This window comes from Nothobranchius furzeri, chromosome 3 (genome assembly GCF_043380555.1).
Source record: "Nothobranchius furzeri strain GRZ-AD chromosome 3, NfurGRZ-RIMD1, whole genome shotgun sequence".
Lineage (NCBI taxonomy): Eukaryota > Metazoa > Chordata > Actinopteri > Cyprinodontiformes > Nothobranchiidae > Nothobranchius > Nothobranchius furzeri.
Window position 1 is genome coordinate 232,043 of NC_091743.1, and position 22,839 is coordinate 254,881.

Sequence of the window (22,839 nt, forward strand, 5' to 3'; positions counted from 1 at the left end):
GTTTAAAAATACAACTTTGACTCAAGATGGTTTCTATTTCACACATGGTAGGCTGTTCCTTTCTGGAATGCAAACTTTAGAAGGTTCTATATAGATAGTCTAAACAACCCCAAACTAAATATTTCGACCTGGTTTATTGTTTCCATTTAGGCTAATTAAGTAGAAGTGGTTTAATTTTAACATTTGTAAGAATGAGCTGATTTTATGAGACCTATTGTTTACATTTTCCAGTCTGATAGATGTAAGCTAGTGTCACCATATTCTGTATTATTGTTTCAATTATGCAGTTTTATTTTAGTGGGTTATTTTCTTAGGTGATAGAATTCTGCACAATGCAGTACATGAATGCTTTACAGTTTTCATATCTCAGGGTTTTATCATATGACTAAATCATGTTAAGCTTGGTTTTCCTGCCTATAAGCAGACCTTACCCAGTTAATGTAAGTTACTGGTGTTACTGGGTTAATTTAATACAACATGGAACATGAAATGGTGATTGAATTAACACAATGCAAGGTTTTTGTGTCTCAGGGCATTTCCTGTTCATCTCAGTATTTTGTCTGTATGCTAGCTCCACGAACAGGATGTTATCAGGTGGCTTGTGATAGAATTATTTCGCAAAGACATGTCAAAAAAGCCACAGCCCATGCAGATCCTGTTTGAAATGCAGATATCAACTCAGCCCCTGCAGATCATAAATGCTAATCAAGCCCCAAGAGCTTTATTCAACTGTTCGTTGTTTTCCTTTAACTTCCTCAGATTGACTAGTGTTTTATCCTCTTGATCTTTCCTTTAATTAACATTTGAGCTAATATTCCCTGGATTATTATTATCATTTGTTTTCTGTTTGGGTTATAAGGTTTAACTTGAAAAATTGGTTACATTGCAAATCTGTGTGACTTCCCTTTGTTTTAACTTAGTTCCTGTAAATGTGTGTGGAGCCTACCTCCACAGGGGGTGGTGGTGTAACTGATACAGTGGTGTTTTATTTTGAAGAAACCCTTTGATTACCCTCCTATTGTTTTGTAACACTCTCCCGTGAAGAAGCTGGAAACGGGCTGGTTCTGGAAAGTTGTCCCCAAAGGAAATGATTAATAGATAATAATTGGTTGTCAAACAGAGTTTTCACCTTTAATTACATGTAAATGCCTTTTGTTCGCTAAGTAGCTAGACCAGACTCCCTTTGGAGTCTCTGTTAGTTCGTGCCTGTGGCCCCCTCCTGTGAACAACCTCTTTCATCTCTACTTTAGTGCTAGAATCTCTTTGATTAAACTCCTTTTCTGAGACAAGCTAGTTTTAAAGAATTTGTATGTGTTTTATTTTGTTTGTAATGAATTATGACAGACCTAACTGGCTACTTTCATGCTAAACCAGACATCAAGGGAAAATTGTTGTTTATTGGTTTAGAAAGTTTGAAAACAAATAATCTGCTCTGTTCAATCTGTGGGTTAAACATGGGGATCCATGAAGGAGATCGCAAAAATGAACTGAACAAATCCCTGGAGTTGGGGCCACCTTGCCCCTGGTGAAGAGATTGCTGAATACCCCTGGTGAATTCATCTGTTCCTTTGTGCAGGTGACAAAGACAACATGATTGAGGCTGGCCTGCAGTGGGTTCACTCTCTGTTTCTGATCCTGGAAAACAGACCTGGGCCCACCAAAAAGCACAAGGAACTGTTCACCCCCAATTGACCTCTGCTCACCTCCCGCAACCAGGAAAGTCAACACAAGTGTTATAAGTATAACTTCATGTGCTGTGTGCAGCTCTCCGTATGCAGGATTCAGGAGAATAGTGGCTTCAGAGGATCTGTAGGCAGCCCTTTCTGCCTGAATGCAAATTGGTCTGTGTCTGTGGCATCCTGCTGTGGAGACCTCTTTGAAGTTTTTGTGACTTATAGGTGTGTTCAGAAGGAGGTGGAGACCTGCAATTCAAGATGGAGGAGGCACGAAAAACATGGCTGAGCTGATGTTAAACCACAAACCTATGTGGATCAGTTGGCTCAAAACCGATATCACCGTCACCAGGTGGCATCTCCATCATGCAATGACAAGTTCCTCCAGCCAGCGGGACAATGTAAGAGCTGAACACAAGCTGTGACCAAGACTGGGCTGGAGATGAGGTGCGGAGGGCAGACACCGAGGTCAGCTCATGTAACATCTCTCTGTGTCTAAACAAGCTCATGAAGGAAGATCGCCCAATTACCATCACCAGCAGGGAAGTCTGAGTTCCTCTGTGCATGCAGCTGTGAAAGTTCGTAAGGAGGTGAAGTCACTGAACTACAGTCCAAGATGGGCCAGAAAGACATGGCTGAACTGCGGACTTGCAGTCCAAGACGAAGAAGGCCAGAAATACATGAGCTGATGTAACACCACAAACCTGCTGTGGATCAGTCAGCTTGCTCATGAAGTGACACAAAATGGTACCAACCTCCATCCTGCGTCGACACATCAGCAGGAGGACGCAGAGCTGAGAGCACAGTCTGTGACCGAGACTCATTGCAGTATATCACACCTGAACTGGAGATGAGGTGCGGGGGTCAAACACAAAGTTCGGAGGAAACCAGAACCACGGGTCAGCCAGCCACTGAAAATACAAACCCTTTGAAACCTGTTCAGTCCTACAAGCCAAGGGTTGCAGCACAGGAGGAGATGACAGATGTGGAGAAGGTTCAGAGATCCGTAAATAATTTTCTGCGTTCAATGCATTTCCTGCATTGGGTAATGTTCATCAATTTTATCTGGTTTTTGATGTCTACTGGTGTGAATTAATTTAATAAAGCTCAGAGTTATATAGGTTTTGATATCTGGTTTAATGTTGAGCTAAGATTCGATTGATTGGTCGTTCCAAATTCCAGGTTGGTGGGTGTGTCATATTTCTTACTCTGGTTTTTGTTGACATGTTTATTTTTATTATTATTGCTCAAAAGTAACATTCAGGGGGGATAAATTAATAAAGCTAGGAATGCAGGATAAAATGGTGTCTGTCTAGTGTTAAGCTAAAGTCCTTGCATTGATAGCGTGCGTCAATCATAATTCTTGCTTACATATTGATTATTGGGTTAATGACATCTTACTTTGGTTTTGTTATGACAACCAAAATGAACATCAGGAGGGATTTGTTAGTTATTTTTATTAAATGTTCATGTTGGTTGGTCTGTGAATCTTTCTTTGAGGCCAGTTCTCTGGAATGTGGTAACTATGGTAACCCTAGGAGATGGGTGTACCTGTATGTAACTTGAGAAGGCCCGTCTTCTCTGTCCTGTTGGTTAATAAAACCCCTGGGAAACTGAGGACTCGGGGGAGTGACGTGGGGCCAGCCTCGGAGGGGGTTTCCCCTGCGTTGACTCTCCATTATTTTGGGGACTCTGGGTACAATGAAATTCCCTCTTGTCATGTGTGTTTATTTCAGGTTGAAGGGTTATGGAGAATATTTAATACCCAACAATTTCCATCTTGCAAGATCATCTTCCACTTTCTTTAAAAGTGGGATGTAGTTTAGTTTGGTTAGATCTGCTAACTTGGGAGAGACATTAATTCCCAGGTATGTGATATTCCCTGACTCCAATTGTGTATTAAGAAAATTGACAAAAGAGAAATTAATTGGTAGAACTGTGGATTTTAACCAGTTTACAGAGTAATCTGAAACTTTTGAAAAAGAGTTAATCAGATCTATTGAATGAGAGAGAGATGATTGAGAATTCTGGAGAAAGAGTTAAACATCATCTGCATAAAGGCTGATCTTATGTTCTATTTTCTTACACTTTATCCCTTTAATACCTGTTGTTTGCCTAATTGCTGCCGCTAGTGGTTCGATAAAGATAGCAAACAGTGAGGGGGAGAGTGGGCATCCCTGCCTGGTCCCCCTCTGAAGACAGAAGCTAGCTGATATTTGGTCGTTCGTCCTGACACGTGCTGTTGGTGAACTGTATAATGACAACCCAGGGTCCAGACCAGGAAGCAGAGTCGTAGTTTAACCCACCCCTCTGCAGCTTCTGTACTGTTACCCACCCACTACCCCATAGAGACAGTGTCCTGCCCACGGCCAAAACCACACAGATTAAATATCAGGCTTAATAAAGCAAATCATGGAAATCTCATAAATATTAGAACAAATTCAACAGAGCAGAAAACTAGAAAAATTAAATGTGGGTTGTTGAACATTAGATCCATTTTTTCTAAGACTTTGTTAGTTAATGAGTTGATTTGTGATAATCAGATCTCTTTGCTCTCTCTCACAGAATCCTGGCTGCAGCAAGAGGACTATGTTAGCTTAAACGAGTCGACTCCTTCAAATTATTTAAATCATCATATTGCTCGAAGTACAGGGCGAGGAGGAGGAGTAGCAACCATTTTTCATTCGGACTTATTAATCAGTCCCTTACAGATTAATAGTTACAGTTCGTTTGAACATCTTATTCTTAGTTTTCCTAATCCAGATTGCAAAACTGTAAAACCACTCTTGTTTGTAGTTTTATATCGTCCACCAGGCCCCTACTCTGAGTTTTTGGATCAGATCTCTGATGTTTTATCTGATTTGGTGCTAAATAGTGATAAGGTCATTGTAGTGGGGGATTTCAACATTCATGTGGACATTGAAAATGATAGCCTCAATGTAGCCTTTAGTAATATCTTAGACTCAATTGGTTTTACTCAAAGAATACATAGCTCCACCCACTCCTGCCATCATACACTAGACCTTGTGCTGACTTATGGCATAGAGTGTGAGGAAATAACAATCTTTCCACATAATCCAGTCCTCTCGGACCACTTTCTGATAACCTTTGAGTTTTTTATAACTGAGTTCTCGAGGCATGAAAGTAAATTTCATTATAGTCGGTCTCTATCTGACAACGCAGTTGCATCTTTTAAATCAACTGTTCCATCTTTACTGTCCTCAGCATCTCAGAGGCATGTAGCAGAGGGCAATATTTTCAGTTCTAGCCCCTCAAAAATTGATGCCTTAGTTCATCATGTTAATTCCTCTTTACGTGTGGCATTAGATGATGTTGCCCCTTTAAAAAAGAAGGTAATTAGGGACAGGAAGTTGGCTCCCTGGTTTAACTCTCATTTACGAGCCTTAAAACAAAACTCTAGGAAATTGGAGAGAACATGGCGCTCTACACACCATGAGGAGGCCTACCTGTCCTGGAAAAATAGTCTTGTGCTTTATAAAAATAAGCTTCAACAAACTAGAACTGCTTATTTTTCAGCATTAATTGAGGAGAATAAGCATAATCCTAAATTTCTTTTCAGTACAGTTGCTAAACTTACACAGAATCGTAGCTCTGAGCCATCTATTCCCTTAGCCCTCAGCAGCAATGACTTCATGGGACTTTTTACAAGTAAAATTAATTCTATTAGAAACAAAATCTTTAGCATCCTCCCTAATGCGATTTCTTCTTCCTCAGTAAGTGAGGCAGCTTCAGAGGTGACTGTAGAACCTCATCTGTGCTTGAACCGTTTTGATCCAGTTGAGCTTTCAGAGTTATCAAAAATATTAGCTTCATCTAAACCTTCAACTTGCATTTTGGATCCAATCCCAACCAAATTATTATTTTATTTTTTTTAATCTTTTATTTTCATTTATTGACATTAAAATAAAAATACAATCAGAACTAAATTGCTGCAAGCCAAAATGAAAAAGGGGACAGAAAGAAGAAAAACGTATGTTGTCTGCCCCTTTTAACTAAAATAGCATTAATACAAATGAAATAATCATATGACTCTTAAGGAAATTGAACAATATAGTTCCTGGACTTGTTGGCCGACAAAATCTCAACCCATGAATTTGAGAAAAAAATAGACATACAAGCACATACTAGGTTAATATTTTGTTCCTTTAATCCCCCCCATTCCCCTCCCCTCACACATTTATGTAACGGATCTATATAAGTTAATCGTTTTATTTTTTATCTCGTTTTTGAAAGTCAATATTGTTTTTGCATTCTTGAGTTCAGTATTCAATTTATTCCACAATTTAACTCCATATATGCAGACACAATGTTCCTTTACGAGTATCCGATGTCTAGGTATATTAAATAATTCATGTCCCTTTAAATCATATTTGCTATGTCTTTTTGAAAATCGTTTAATTAATCCTGCAGGTACGTTCCTTTTGTTTGCATTATACATAAATTTTAAAATATTGTAGTCCACCAGATCATAGAATTTTAGTGTTTTTAATTTAATAAATAATGGATTGGACGGATCTCTGTAGTTGCTCCTTGTGATTATTCTTATTGCTTTTTTCTGTAAGATGTAAATGGAATTTGTGTAAGTTTTATATGTTGTTCCCCAGATTTCAATGCAGTAGTTCAGGTATGGTACGATCAGTGAGTTATATAACAAATATAATGAATTATTATCAAGCAACCCTTTTGCTCTATGTAACAGTGCAATCGTTTTAGATATTTTAGTTTTGACACTGTTTATATGTAGTTTCCATGACAGTTTTTCATCAATGATGACTCCCAGATACTTGACTTCTTGAACTCTTTTAATATTAATCTCATCTATATTTAATAAAATTTCATCATTTGAATTTGTATTACTAAATATCATAAAACAGGATTTATCACTGTTTAATGATAGTTTGTTTCCATCAAACCATAGTTTAATTTTTTTCATCTCTGCTTGTATCACTTCTATCATCTGCGCAACATTATCTCCTGAATAGTAAAAAGTTGTATCATCTGCAAATAAGGTGCATTTTAATATATTGGATGCCTCAACAATGTCATTTATATAAATGATAAATAGTTTAGGGCCCAATACCGACCCTTGTGGTACACCACAAGTAATGTTATTTATATGTGATTTTGTGTTGTTTATTTGAAGATATTGCTGCCTATCGGTAAGATAACTAGTTATCCATTTTAGGGCCATCCCTTTGATGTCATATTTACAAAGTTTTTTAATAAGAATTGTATGATCCACCGTATCGAATGCTTTAAAGATGCATTTCCTTTGGTTACTGTCCCCATTCTAGATATAATCAATCTATCCTTAGTAAATGGGTATGTACCACAAGATTTTAAGGTTGCTGTAATCAAACCTTCACTTAAGAAGCCTTCTCTGGATCCAGATGACCCAATGAATTATAGACCAATATCTAACCTTCCATTTTTATCCAAAGTCCTGGAGAAAATAGTGGCCATCCAAGTATGTCAGCATTTAAACACTAATGCTCTGTTTGAAGAATTTCAGTCTGGTTTTAGAGAGTATCACAGCACTGAAACTGCATTAGTGAGAGTTACAAATGATATTCTCATGGCCTCAGATAAGAATCTTGTGTCTGTTCTAGTCTTGTTAGATCTCAGTGCTGCCTTTGACACAGTTGATCACAATGTTCTTTTAGAAAGACTTGAACATGTTGTAGGGATCAAAGGAACAGCGTTAGGCTGGTTTAAATCCTACCTGTCTGACAGATTTCATTTTGTAAATGTACATGACAAATCTTCTTCATACTCCAGGGTTACTTGCGGAGTACCACAGGGTTCAGTGCTTGGACCAATTCTTTTTACTATATATATGCTCCCAATTGGTAAAATCATTAGACAGCATGGGATAAACTTCCACTGTTATGCTGACGATACTCAGTTATATTTATCCATTAACCCTGATGAACCTAATCAGTTGGGTAGATTACAGGCTTGTCTTAAGGACATAAAAAATTGGATGACTCTTAACTTCTTGCTTTTAAACCAAGACAAGACGGAAGTTCTCATCTTTGGACCAGAAATCCAGAAAAGGAAATTGCTTGGCCAATCGCCTGACCTTAATGGCATTACATTGATCTCCGAGAACAAAGCAAGGAACCTTGGTGTTATCTTTGACCAGGACATGTCATTCAAATCCCAGGTTTCACAAGTTTGTCGGATTTCCTTTTTCCACCTTCGGAATATTGCTAAGATTAGAAGCATCCTTTCCAGGAGTGATGCTGAAAAACTAGTTCATGCATTTATTACATCAAGACTGGATTACTGTAATCCATTACTCTCAGGAAGTCCACAGAATGTAGTTAAAAGTCTTCAGCTTGTCCAAAATGCTGCAGCTAGAGTTCTGATGAGAATTAAAAAGAGAGATCATATCTCTCCTGTCTTAGCTTCCCTACATTGGCTACCTGTTAAATTCAGAATAGATTTTAAGATCCTTCTTCTCACATATAAAGCTCTTAATAATCAAGCTCCATCATACATCAGTAATCTGATTGTTCCATATGTTCCTAACCGAGCACTTCGCTCTCAGACTGCAGGTCTACTGGTGGTTACAAGAATATCTAAACTTAGGATGGGAGGCAGATCTTTTAGTTATCAGGCTCCTCTCCTGTGGAAACAGCTCCCAGCTTTAGTCCGTGAGGCAGACACTTTGTCTACTTTTAAGACTAGGCTTAAAACATTTTTATTTGATAGGGCCTATGGTTAAAATCTGATGTTAGCCTAAATCTGGACAAGTGGGGGATTAGAGGGAGGTGGAGTGTACAGTCGGTAAAGTCGGCTCTCCCTTGCCCTGCCTCCAACATGCCTACATCTAAATAGGATAGATTATCCAGAGTTATCTCTGTAGTTATGCTGCTATAGGCTTAGACTGCTGGAGGACACACTGACCACTTTTCACACACTACTGCTTTCTTCTACAGTCTGCTCTTTAACTGTACTATTTTGTGCAATTTCAGCTGTTAACTTTATTTTCTCTGTAAGTGTTTTTCTCCCCAGAAGAAGCTACAATGACGTTCTGCTGAGCTGTGGTGGCCTCATGGAGGGGGCCATTGTCTAGCACACTGCTGCTAACCACTTAAACATTCTCCCTCTCCTGATAATAACTTTTTGTTTTCATTGACTTTTGATGTGCTAATACTAGTTTATCCATTTAATTATAGATCCACTAGGATAAATACAATAAAGTTTATCTTTCACCAAATACAATATTTACTAAGACATCACAATATAACTATAGACACATTACTTGTGTGTGTGTGTGTGTGTGTGTGTGTTTCTGTTTGTGTCTGTGTGTGTGTGTGTGTGTGTGTGTGTGTGTGTGTGTGTGTGTGTGTGTGTGTGTGTGTGTGTGTGTGTCTGCTCTGTCTTCTCCATCCCCAGTGAGTCGTGGAGGATTGCTGCTTATACTGAGCCAGGATTCTCTGGAGGTTTCTTCCTGTTAAAAGGGAGTTTTCCTCTCCACTGTCGCTGCATGCTTGCTTAGTATGAGGATTGCTGTATAGTCACTGACACTAGTCAGTGACTTGATGGAATTTGCTGGGTTCCTTATATAGGAAACATTATTTCTGATTGGCTTAATGAACTGTGAATTGGAATGTTTATTATGTGAATTGCCTTGAGACGACTCTTGTCGTGATTTGGCGCTATACAAATAAACTTGAATTGAAAATTGAATTGAATAATGTTTGTAGCCAGTTTATGACGAAGTTCCCAAAGCCAAATTTATGTAAAGTTGCAAATAAGAACTTCCAGTTAACTCTATCAAAAGCCTTTTCTGCATCTAGAGATAATATACTAGTTTCTATGTTTCTACTGTAAGAGAAATCTATCAAATTAAGTAATCTACGTGAGTTTGTGGATGACTGTCTACCCTTAATGAAACCAGTTTGGTCAGGGTGTATTATGAAGGGGGTTACCTTTTCTAATCTTTTTGCCAGGGCTTTACAAATTATTTTGAGATCAACATTAATAAGAGAAATTGGGCAATAGCTGGTAGGAAATGCAGGGTCTTTGCCTGGTTTTAACAAGAGACTAATATTGGCTAAATTCATGTTTGGCTGTAATCTGCCGCTCTCTTCGATTTCCTTCACCATTCTGAAAAATGTTGGAGCCAGAATGATCCAGAATTCTTTGCAGAACTCTGCTGGGAACCCGTCTGGACCTGGAGCTTTCCTATTCATCATGGATTTAAGGGCTTCCTGGAGCTCAGCTGATGTTAGTGGTGAGTCCAGTTCTGTAGCTTGGCTGTCTGATAATTTAGGAAGTGTTATCCTGTCAAGGAACTCATTGATCTCATTATCTGATGGGTTTATCTGTGGTGAGTACAAAGTTTGGTAAAAGTCTCTGAAAGTGTTGTTTATTCTTTCAGGGTCATAAAATATATTCCCGGTTGAGTCTTTAACAGCAGATATGGTAGTTTTCTCTTTATTTATTTTTAACTGTCTAGCTAAAAATTTACCTGATTTATTACTATGTTCAAAGTTTTCTATTCGTAGTCTTTGTGCTAAAAATTGTGTCTTTTTGTCAATAATTCCTTGAAGTTCTAATTTAGCTTTACGTAATTTGCTCATTGACTCTTCTTCTGTGGATGCCTCTAAAGACTTGATGACTTCTTCTAACTCCTGAATACGTTTGTTTTCCGTTTTTTTCTTATGTGATGAGAAAGAGATTATTTCACCTCTCATCACTGCCTTTCCTGCCTCCCAGAGAACAGATGCTGATGTTCCAGGCAGGTCATTATGTTCTAAATATAAAGCCCACTCCTTTTTAAAAAAAATCTATAAAACCTTCGTCTTTAAGCAGTGATGTATTAAACCTCCAGTTTTTGCTTGGTGGGATTGTCTTCTTGTTTACCAGAGTTAAAGAAACCGGAGCATGGTCGCTGACAACTATGGGGTGTATCTCAGTGTCTGAAATGTCAGCCAACAATGAGCTGCTGACTAGAAAATAATCCACACGTGAATGAGAGTGATGGACGTGTGAGAAAAAAGTATATTCTCTACGGTTAGGATGAAGAGATCGCCATGCATCACAAAGCCCATAATCACTCATGTACTGTTTAACTATGTTAGTGGATTGCCAACTGCGCTGAGTCCCAGCTGTACTGAGCCTGTCTGTTAAGGAATTCATCCAAAAATTAAAATCACCTCCAAGTATAAGTGGACAGTCCAAGTGTTCGGAGAGTACAGAGAAAAAATTATGAAAGAATGGAGGGTCATCAATATTTGGACAGTATATGCTGACGATACATAAGCGTTGGTTCTGTACAGATTTTTTTAACATTATAAATCTACCCTCTGGATCAGAGACTGTGTCCAATACTGTGAAATTGATGTTTTTGTGTATTAAAATAGCTACACCTCTTTGCCTAGAGTTATAGCAGGCAGAGAACATGCTGGGAAACTCAGGTGTTTTAAGTTCATCTGCGGATGTGGCAGATCTATGAGTCTCTTGTAACAATATTACGTATGCTTGCACTCTCCTTAGCTGATCAAAAATCTTTAATCTTTTCTCTAAGGAGCCAGCTCCATGTACGTTCCATGAGACAAATCTTAGTGCACCCATAGATGTGTGTGTGAGTAGCTAAAATATGACGCCTTCATGTGAATAAGATGGAATAAGTATCTAAATGTATTAAATAGTATGTTAATAAATAACAGAAAAGTAAATAATAATAATACTAATAATAATAAAGATCCAACAATGTTTGTGGTTGTATTATTATGATATTGTGCTGTGAATGTAATATATCTGTGTGTGTGTGTGTGTGTGTGTGTGTGTGTGTGTGTGTGTGTGTGTGTGTGCGTGCGTGTGTGTGTCGAGCCTGACGCAGTGTTGGAAAGTTGTGTGGTTGTGCCATACAGGTGTAAAGGTACAGAAGCAGGTAAAAAGGAAAGGAAAATACAGATACAGGTTAAAGAAGAAGAAAGAACTAAAAAGAAGGGGTGATGGGGTGTGAAGTGGTGATGAACAGGTGATCTCATCATCAACAATACGGATTTAGCAGCTGTTTAATCCTGACGTGATCAAACCCAGTGAATCCTGATAAGAATAATAAATGTCTGACCTGATGTTGGGCTAATACAGCCAGTCAGTCACTCCTCGCTCCTTGTAAAGTTTATTGTCCACATGAAGCTTATCCACCGAGATGACAGCTCTCTTCCCATCCTGGATAAACTTTTTGCGCAGCGGAAAGAGGACTCGGCGCCGATCCAGGATTTCTTTAGGGAACTGGTCATTAACGCTGAAATCTTTCCCTTTGAGCTCTCTTCTGTGACTTTTAACAAGATCCTTCTGCTTAAAATGTTCAAATTTAGCCACGATGGGACGAGGTCTTCTGCTGTCCACTCGTCTAGCTCCAAGGCGATGTACCCGGTGAAAGGTGATGTTTTTTTACCGTTTCTTCGGGTATTTTCATTTGGGTCTGGAGAAAGTTTTTTATTGTTTGCTCGCAGTTCTCCGCCCCTCCCGCCTCATGCTACGGGCCTGAAGGTCCAAAACCATCTCCTTCAGAGTTTTGTTGCCCTGGGTGATCCGCGTCATTCCCTCTTCCAGGGAAGAAACGGACTCCCGCAGAGACGCGTTCTCAGCAGCGAGCCGCTCAACCTGCTCTTGACTGAACTCCAGAGATGTTCGGAGGTTCTGAAACTCCTGGTGTAGAACCTCAAGCAGATGAAGTCGCCCGTCAAATCCCAGAAGTGTGTATATGTATGTATATATATATATATATATATATATATATATATATATATATATATATATATATATATATATATATATATTTATATATATATATATATACATATATATATATACATACACATATATATCTATATATATATATACAGTATATATCTATATATATACTGTATATATATATATATGTATTTATATATATATATATACATATATATAAATAAATAAATAAATATATATATATATATATATATATACACACACATATATATCTATATATATATACATATATATATACATATATATCTATATATATATACATATATATACTAGGGCTGGGACTTTAACGCGTTAATTATGATTAATTAATTAGAAAAAAATAACGCATAAAAAAATTAACACATTTAATCGCAGCTTGCATTTCAAGCACGGCAGAACCTTTGTCATTGCACGATTTCCTCGTAAACTGAATATCACTGACGCACACAACAATGCACAGTGCTAATGGCTACTAACGGAATGAAAACAGAAAGAAATTGCCTTGCTTGGACTGATGCAGGATTTAGGAAACACGTCTGCCTCTTTTCTTAACTTGGGAAAAAAAAACATTTTTCAGAGATCGTCTCTGCTGCGGCTGCCCGGTGGCACTGGAAACTTTACAAAAGTTGCGGTAAGCTATATTTTTAACATTTGCGTAACATCTGTGCAGCGCTGAAAGCACCAGACAGAATCATTCTTTGCCCTAACAGTAGTTTATGAAAGTAGTCAGACAAACGAGAGGCACCTGGCTGCCGCTGGGAGAACGCTCCGTGTTCTCACTACTCTGTAAACAATCACAGACAACGTGTCTTAAAGTTGAAAACAGAAGTTTAAGTTAAAACAGAAACACTCTGAAAGTTTTCTAATGATTTTCTAAACAATTGTCGGGAATTATGTGTTTCTGAGACGAGTCTCTGTCTAAACATCACATGCATTACTATCATTAAGCAGCGAGGTGTGTTGACGCTGTCATCAGCTAAGGGGCGGATGCTTAAGTGTATCAGGGTAGCGAGGAACGAGGAAGTTGTGTTCAGGCTGGAGATCACACCAGATTCGCTGCAGCAGGCGTGAATCTGCGGGTCTGCAGCATCCCCTTCTTAACGTGACATCAGGACTTAAGGAAGGTCCGCTCACCTGTTTGTCAGATCATTATTTCCTTGCCATGATCTTTTATCATCCCATCATCCTCCAGTCATCCAACTGGAACCAGTTAGTGTTCCTGATCATTCTCAGAATATGCCATGCCTGCTCTGGTGTTAAAAGTTAGTACATTTAAGTCCTAGATCATATTTGTGCCTGTTCTATTGTCATTTTGAAGGATTATTATTCATGTGTTTTTACTACATTATGAGTAGAAACTCCCAAATATACAAACAAGTGAAACTGGAAAAATTAGAATCTGGTGCAAAGTCAAATTTATTTCAGTCATTCAACTAGACAGAGAGACTATTTAAAGGCTCAGGAACCCTTTGCAGGTGTTTTCTATTTGTAATCATAAATTTTAATTGATTTGGGTTTTGTTTCAAATCACACAGTGACATTTGAATAATTAAAATACATTTTTTTATTAAAAGCTTTAGTTTACAGTAATAACCATGTCTAATGTTTGATTCTCTGTCTCATAATGTTAATTAAGTTTTACTTTGAGAGCACATTTTCCTGAACGATTAAAATGCGATTAATTTAGACTAATTAATTACAAAGCCTGTAATTAATTAGATTAAAAATTTTAATCAAGTCCCAGCCCTAATACACACACACACACACACACACACACACACACACACACACACATTATATATATATATATATATATATATATATATATATATATATATATATATATACATACATATATATATATATGACTAAAAGGGAGGAAAATATAAACTATATGTGTTAAAGTTATTAAATAGTATGATTACAATGGCCCAAATTGCTTTGATATGTACAATAAATTCCAAAAGTATCAATAATGTGGCATTAAGACAGATATGGTGTGGAGATCCAAACTGTTCTGTTGTAGGATATAACTCAGACCTCCTGCTCTCCTCATTCTCACAGCCATTTTCCTTTAAAGCTGGGGTTTCTTTGCACCTCATAGTTTCTCAACTTCTCTGTTGTGTATTCTCTCCATCGTGATAATAACGGTGCACCGAGCAAAAGGGAGCGGGTGTCTCATAGTATAACCATCCCTGTGTCACTGAAGGAAATTCAGATGAGCCACAGAGCTGCGTGTGTAAACAGGACAGTAGTTGAAACTCCTGTTGACTTTATTTGCCAAATGCAGGAAAAACCAAAGTGTCTGACAGCTGCAGAAACAGAGATTGCAGGTTGACGCCTGCGCCGTCTCTAGTAGAAGCGTGAGTCTCCAGCTCTGCAGCTGTACCTTTGTCTTCGGTGAATCAGTCCGGCCGAAAACGGTTTATGATTGGTCAGTCCTCGTGCACATGTGCAGATTATCGTTCTCTTTCCTTACACCCGGTAGAACGGTTCTGAGTGCAAATGTTTTCTTTGTTGCTAATCTGTGGGGAATATCTAGAAGACAGTTCTACAGAAAGTAACAACGGGTCCTGAGAAATGTCGCTAGGTTTGTCGCTAGGCGCTTTTTGGAAAAAAGTCATTGAGGGGGGTCAAAAAGTCGTTAGGAACAGTGACAAAGTCGCTGAGTTGGCAACACTGGTTATGACTTTGAACGTCAGTTGAGAGCGGTTGAGAGTCAGTCTAATGCAGACTGACCAATGAAGAGAGGGCCTCAAGTTAAGACACTCTCCTCGTTGGTCAGTCCACACAAGGTGGGTCAAAGGTTACCCTGAGCAGGTTACGTGATGTCAGGCATTCAAGTATTGAGTATATTTACTGCATATTACAGTAAAATATTCTGTATGTGAACATATTATGGTGATCCTTGGGTCGTGATGATGGGGCCCTTGAATATTGTTGCCCAGGGTACAACAAAGTGTTAATCTGGCCCTGTGTATATGTATATTCATGTATGTATGTATATGTATATACATATATACATATACATACATATATGTACATATATATATATATATATATATATATATATATTCATATATACAAATATATAAATATATATAGAATCAGAATCAGAAAAAGCTTTATTGCCAGCACTCCAGCGAACCAGAGTATAGGAACTTGACTCCGCAGCACAGCCTGACCAAGGTTACACACACACATGTAGACAGAACAGATACAGGCAGACCACGAGAGCAGCCATAACGGCGCTCATTTCAATTAGATGAAAAGGGGATTGCATGAGGATAAATTAGGGGAGGGAAAAAAGGCATTCCAGAGTTACTCCCGGCAGGGCGTAGCTTTACTATGCAAAAAAACGCCTCACATATAAGCACAAACATCAACAGTTCACAACATGAGACACAGAGAGGAAGGCGGGGGGGGGGGGGGGTTGCAGGTTTTAAACATCTCCACACCGTCCGGTGACCTTCTCCGAGATACACATATATATACAGATACACATATATACATACCGTAAATCCTCTAATACAGGCCCGGGCCTGTATTTGACTCAAGCTCATCAAGCTCCAGGCCTTTATTGGAAGGAGGGCCAGTATTAGAGGCAGGCCTCTATTTCTATTTGAGCAAAATGAACTAATGGTTCGCTGGAGTTTTTGACAATTAAAATTGCGCCCACATTTTCAAAGTTAAACACATTTCTTTTAACAATGGTAGTTTCTGCTTCAGCCCTCTCCCCCCTCCCCCTGCACAGCAGCCGCAAACTCACTGATGTGCCTGCAGCCTCTCGGAGTTCCTGCTGCTCTAAACATTAAAATAATTATTTCATTTTCTGTTCCTCACTTCTGATTACCTTCAATGGTGTCTGTATGTTGCAACCAGCAGGTACAAAAACTAACTTGTTTTTATTTGACTATTTTTCTGTCCTGCCTGTTTATTATCTTCCTGCATCTCCTCTCAATCCTAAAGAGAAACTGCTACCTGGGTTCATATATATTCACCTTATGAGTTACCTTTGAACTGCAGTTCTAAAATATCTACCGACCGCAAAAACAGCGGAGCGCTTGCTGTTTGGCGGCCGTATCAGTGATCAGTGCGTTGGAGGACAAGTTGATGCGCCCCGCTCCACAGCATGCAGCGAAACGCATCAGGCGCAAATAAAAGACAGAAAACATTAAAGGAAATGAACCGACATGAACGATCGCGTGTCAGTACCTACGGTCTGGCACAGCGCATTGCTGATCACAGAGAATGTGATCATACGATAATTCAATAGGGAGCGTGGTGTCACAGACGCGGAAGTGATAGCGTTGGTGAAACGCCGGCTGCTCTAGGAAACCCTCGAGCGTTCGAGCGTCAACGAAGTGACACGGAAATGCCGGGCTTTCCAGAAGTAAGTAAGATAACTTACTATGAGCTGATAGTTCGTTGGATTGATCGGTAGGTTGGAAACTCTGATCATGAATCTGAAGAAACGATGACTGAGCTGTAAAGGCGACTTCCGTTTATAGCCGCGGTTTGTGACGTAGGTGCGACGTGAAGGGAATCCCCGCGAGGGGCATGCTGGGAGTCCCTACTTCGCGGATTTTCACCTATCGCGGCCAGGTCTGGAACGCATCTACCGCGATAAACGAGGGATTACTGTAGTTCATACACCCCCTACTGCTGCTCCCCAGAGTGTTCTGCAGCATAATCAGCACGTTCTCTTTGAACTTGATAGTGTAATGACCTGGCTGGGGTTGTAAGCCAGGTGCATTCTGGGTATTGTGTTATATGTGTTTCCTATCGTTCTGCTAGTTCCTATGTGCTGATTTGCGTGTTGTGTGAGTGTTATGTAAGCCACAGGGAAGGTGATGTGTGTTCTGTGGAGCGGGTTGAATTAGCATGGTTAACTGACACCGTGACTCTGTGTGGTAGGAGCGTGATAGAGGATTGTGTCTGTAGCGTTACAAAGCATTGAAGAAAAAGCCTAAAAAAGGTCTGCGTGAACCCCTACTGCCCCCTGCTGGTTGATTTAGGGACTATAACCCTGCCGCTGGGACGCTTGTACTTGCTTGTTACCACATTCCATCCGGCCACAATAAGAGACCGGCCATTATTTACCTCCGCTGACTCTGACACCGGCCAAAATTGGAGACCCGACCTTTAATTGAATACCGGCCTGTATTAGAGGATTTACGGTATATATATATATATATATATATATATATATATGTGTGTGTGTGTGTGTGTGTGTGTGTGTGTGTGTGTGTGTGTGTGTAAAGTTAACTAAAAACAGACAGCTACAGCCTATAAGCTTGACTCTCCCATATTCCAGTTAGAATTGACAAAGCTCCTCCGATGAGAAGCGAAATGTCTTCAAGAAACCAAAGAAGTCCAATTGCCTTCATTTGAACACTTTGGACTACAAACAACTTTCTTATATTTGGACTTTGGACTGTAGCAAATAAGCTGAATTGAACTATAAGAATCTCTACTAGCTATACCTATGTGTGCTGATTTCGCAGCTCCTTTGATTTGATTTTAGGGACAGACAGTCAGCTCCTGCTAAAAGTTGTTATCACTCTCCATTACAAACAGAACTCACCCTTGCTTTATGCTTATGACATGTCCCAATGTGTGGTAGCCCCCTGCTGCAAAGTGATCCTTGTAGCGACCCATCTTTATGGTGTCCAGCCATTCATCTACTGAGTTACAGCTACTGAAGTCAGCGATGCCCCTGTCCATTAGAGGAGGGCTGCTTAAACTGCAGCAAACCAAGAGGGAAAGATGGCAGTTAGCAGGAAGAGAACAAGAGAGGAAGATGAAAATGGTGACAAAAAGATTAGCTGGAGAGTGAGGTTGAAAGCCAGAGGACAAGGAAGTGTACAAGAAATAGTTTGCAGGGAAGCTTTCAAAGGTTCCCGTAGCTGAGACAGAGAATCAGTAAGGGTTAAAATGATAAAGAGCTGCTTTAATAAGGAGAATCTCTCAACACTCTGTTCCATATGTACAGTACAGGTAAAAAATTTGGACACACCTGTCTTGATGAGCTTCAAGTGGAAATGGTTTTCCAACAGTCTTGAAGGACTACCTCTTGAAGCTCATCAAGAGAATGCCAAGAGTGTGCAAAGCAGTAATCAGAGCAAAGGGTGACTATTTAGAAGAAAATAGAATATAAAACATGTTTTCAGTTATTTCACCTTTTTTGGTTAAATGCGTAGCTCCACATGTGTTCATTCAAATCAAAACCCAAACTTTATTTATAAAGCACTTAATCATACAATACACGCAGCTCAATGTGCTTAACAAATTAAAAAGGCCCCGCATACCCACATTCCCTCCCATCCCCAGAATTTTAAAAACAGTCTGACAATAAAAACCCCTTCACAACATGCACGCATGCACGCGCACACACATTCTGATCTAGAAGGACAGGATTGTGCTTAACCCTAACCAGTCTATTCCTAACACTAACCTTAACTAAACCTTACACTCCCATACTTCTAAAACTAACGTAGAGCTCTGTAACCTTGTACCAATGTGAGGACCAGCAAAGTGTCCTCAGTTTACAGGTAAAAAGCTTGTCATTAGTCCTCACTTTTATGTAAAGATGAGCACACACACACACACACACACAACCATGTATCACTGACTCGGTAGGACCTAGAAACTGAACGGGTCCAGTCTGAGACCTGATGTCTTCTCAGACCTGCTCTGGATCACAGCCGGCCTCTCGCTTCACTCACAGCTCATCCATCCAGGGGCGTAGCACCAAATTCTGGGCCCTAGGTACAAGTCTTCTAGGTGGGCCCCCATGCTCAATTACTTAATATCTCTCTTACACATTTTTTCTCATGCTATAAGACAAAATAATAAATATGATCTTAGTTTAACCTCTATATTGAGCAAATACAAATGCCAGTATAATAAATGTGAAATGCCCAGACTTCACATATAATTATTTTTATTTGCCAACAATGTGTTCAAACAAAAATCCTGGAATTTATTTTCCAGTAAATGCCCACTGACGGGTCTTCATGTTAGCAAAACCACTTATGAGATCTTTAAAGTCCAATCCTTTGGCTAATTGGCTTTCAATAGAAAGAAGAGCTAGGCTGTTCAGTCTATCCTGGGACATTGTTGATCTCAAATAATTTTTCACCAGTTTCAGTTTGCTAAAAGCCCGTTCACCCCCAGCAACAGTCACAGGTAGTGTGCAAAATATCCTCAGTCCAATACAAACTTCTCCAAAAATGCTCTGTAACTGCATCCTGTATGGCATTAAGCAGATCAAGAGGAGACCGAATGTGTGGAAATATGGCACCATATATTGTTCTCAGGTGTAGCATCTCATTCTCAAATTCAGCTGTGAGATCCTTGTAATATTTTCTCATCAGTGCCTGGCATGATATCTTCATCTGCTCTTCAGTCATGTCTGTCATGGTTCATGATGTTAAGCTTTGCTGATACTGATATATATCGATTAATTAAATACATATGACATGAAATAAACCAGGTTCTATTTCGTCTAGTCTTAGCCCTTAAGCTAGCTGCTATTGGAAGGATGATCTCCGCATCAGCCAATCATGAAGAGCTTAAATGTACGCCCACCAATAGTGGGCCCCCTCGTGGTATATAACCGCAGTGACCCCACTGCTCACCTCCTTTTTCACTTCATTTTCAGGCCACTCCATCTCCCTTCAACGGGATCGTGGAGACGACGTTCACATCGCAAGTACAGTCTCAGGCCCTAGAGCTGGAGCTGCGGGAACTTCTGTCCAAGGACGCTATTTCCCGAGTCCCTCGCGGACAAGAACTCTCGGGCTTCTACTCCCGCTACTTCGTAGTACCGAAGAAGTCGGGAGGAATGAGGCCGATTCTCGACCTGTCCCTGTTCAACTACTCCATAGCAGTAATGCATTTCCGCATGTTAACGATGAGACAAGTCCTGGAATATGTGCGCCCCGGGGATTGGTTCACGTCAATCGACCTGAAAGACGCATACTTCCACATACCAGTAGTTCCAAACCACCGGAAGTTTCTGCGTTTTCGTTCAAGGGAGTTCAATATCAGTTCAATCGCCTCCCTTTCGGCTACTCGCTAGCCCCGCGCACCTTCTCCAAATGTCTGGAGACTGCGCTGCAGCCACTGCGCACGGAGGGAATGAGGGTCTTATTTTACCTGGACGATCTTCTCCTGTGCGCTCGGTCCAAGGACGAGGCGTCACAGCAAGCCAGGAGGTTGACAGAGCATCTGTCAACCCTAGGGTTTTCTATAAACTGGGAGAAGAGCTCCATCCTTCCGTCCCAGTCGATTGTGTATCTCGGGGTGGAGTTGGACGTCTCCCTAATGAGAGCGCATTTGTCGCCTGCAAGAGCGGCAGATCTCTCCACGGTGATCTCCCGTGTTCAACCCCGCAAGATCCTAAGAGCCCTGTTAGTCATGAAACTCCTGGGCATGATGTCCGCAGCCCATTCGGTGGTACCGCTAGGTTTGCTGCGCACGAGGCGCTTGCAACGCTGGTTCATCCGTCTCCGGGTACACCCGATACGTCAGAAGAGAAGTATGTTGAGGATTCCCCCTTCAGTGGGTGGGGACCTCGCTCACTGGGGGAATACCTGCATCCTCTCACACGGGGTCCCCATCGGGCGTCCTACGTCACAAGTATCTGTGTTTACGGATGTGTCACTGTCGGGGTGGGGGGGCACGTGCTTGTCCCATATGGTGGCAGATCGCTGGCCCTCCCACACGCACGAGCACATAAATGTGTTGGAGCTTATGACAGTGATGAATGTGATCAGACACTTCGCTGCCCTTCTCGAGGGCCGTCATGTCGAAGTTCACACAGACAACCAGGTGGCGGCAGCCTACATAAATCGCCAAGGGGGAGTTCGTTCCCTCCCACTGTTGCGTGTCGCCACAGATTTACTGTGTTGGACACATGTCCATCTGCTGTCCATCAGAGCCATCTACATTCCGGGGGTACTGAATGTAGCGGCAGACATCCTGTCGAGAGGGGGACCCCGCAACTCCGACTGGCGTCTGCATCCTGCACTGATATCACAGATCTGGATCAGGTTCGGGGAACCGTCTGTGGATCTGTTCGCGGCTCGCAAAAACGCTCAGTGTTGCCTGTGGTTTTCCCTGAGTCCCCGGGACAGACCCCCGCTCGGGGCGGACGCCTTCTCACACCAGCCCTGGCCTCGAACGCTCCTTTATGCGTTTCCACCAGTCCCTCTGATTCCCCGTCTCCTGGACCGAATTCGGTCGGAACAGCTCTCTGTGATTCTGGTGGCTCCCAGATGCTTGTCCGCGTCATGGTTTCCGGACCTGCAAGCGCTAGTGTCCGGCTCCCCGTGGAGGCTCCCGTGGAGGGCGGACGCCCTTCTCCAGACGGATGGGATAATCAAACATCCTCCGGAAATAGGCCAATGGCTGTGGGTTTGGCCGCTGAGCGGTCACGCTTAGAGGCTTCTGGGCTGCCGCATGATGTGGTCGCCACGATTCAGAGTGCGTGGGCGCCCTCTACCATTGCGTCTTACGCTGCTAAATGGGCAGCTTTCCAGAACTGGTGCACAGAACGGACTGTTCAAGCGCTCTCCTGCCAGCTGGCGGATGTCCTATCGTTTCTGCAGATACTGATGGACAGGGGCCTCGCCTTCAGCACTGTTAAGACATATGCAGCAGCTATCTCATCCTGTCATCAGGGTTTTGGAGATAGATCTGTTTTCAATCATCCCCTCACAAAACGTTTTCTAAAAGGTGTCAGGAGGAACAGACCTGTGTCCCGCCTGCTATTTCCCCAGTAGGATCTAACGGTGGTTCTGCACGGCTTATCTGGAGCCCCATTTGAACCCTTGGACCAGGTCTCACTCAAGTTCCTGTCGCTTAAAACTGCATTGCTGCTGGCGCTAGCATCAGTTAAGAGAGTGAGTGACCTGACCACCCTTTCAGTGGCTCCCGCATGCCTCAGGATCCGGGAGGATGGCGGGTCTGCTGTTTTATGCCCCAACCCAGCCTTTGTGCCCAAAAGCATTAATTCTTCCTTCAAATCCAGGTCAATTTCATTGGCTGGACTTTTTCCTCCTCCCCATAATTCTGAGGAGGAGGCGGCTTCGCACCTTCTCTGCCCGGTGGCGCGCTTGCACGATATGTGTCACACACTTCAGGGATTCGTCGCTCACAAAGCCTGTTTGTGCACTACAGGGAGTCTTCCCTTGGTCAGGCGCTGTCGGCCCAGCGTCTTTCACACTGGCTATGTGACGCCATTTCCCTCGCTTACACATCATCAGGGCAGGATCCCCCTGAGGCACTCAGGGCTCACTCAGCTAGAGGGATTTCCTCTTCGATGGCGCTCCTAAGTGGTGTGTCAATGGAAGACATTTGTCAGGCTGCTTCATCGGCT

At 41.2% G+C, this 22,839-nt stretch overlaps 1 protein-coding gene across 7 annotated transcripts in view; it reads right to left on the reverse strand.

The window, feature by feature from the left end:
* Positions 1-22,839, reverse strand: part of epha8 (eph receptor A8) — a 411,677-nt gene that overhangs the window by 34,686 nt on the left and 354,152 nt on the right. For 6 of the 7 annotated variants that reach the window (XM_070549067.1, XM_070549062.1, XM_070549064.1 and 3 more), the window contains one exon: positions 18,040-18,198. The exons of the other annotated variant lie outside the window; for it this stretch is intronic. In XM_070549067.1, the coding sequence (XP_070405168.1) occupies positions 18,040-18,198 (159 nt within the window). The remainder of the gene's footprint in view (positions 1-18,039; positions 18,199-22,839) is intronic. 7 annotated transcript variants of the gene reach the window in all.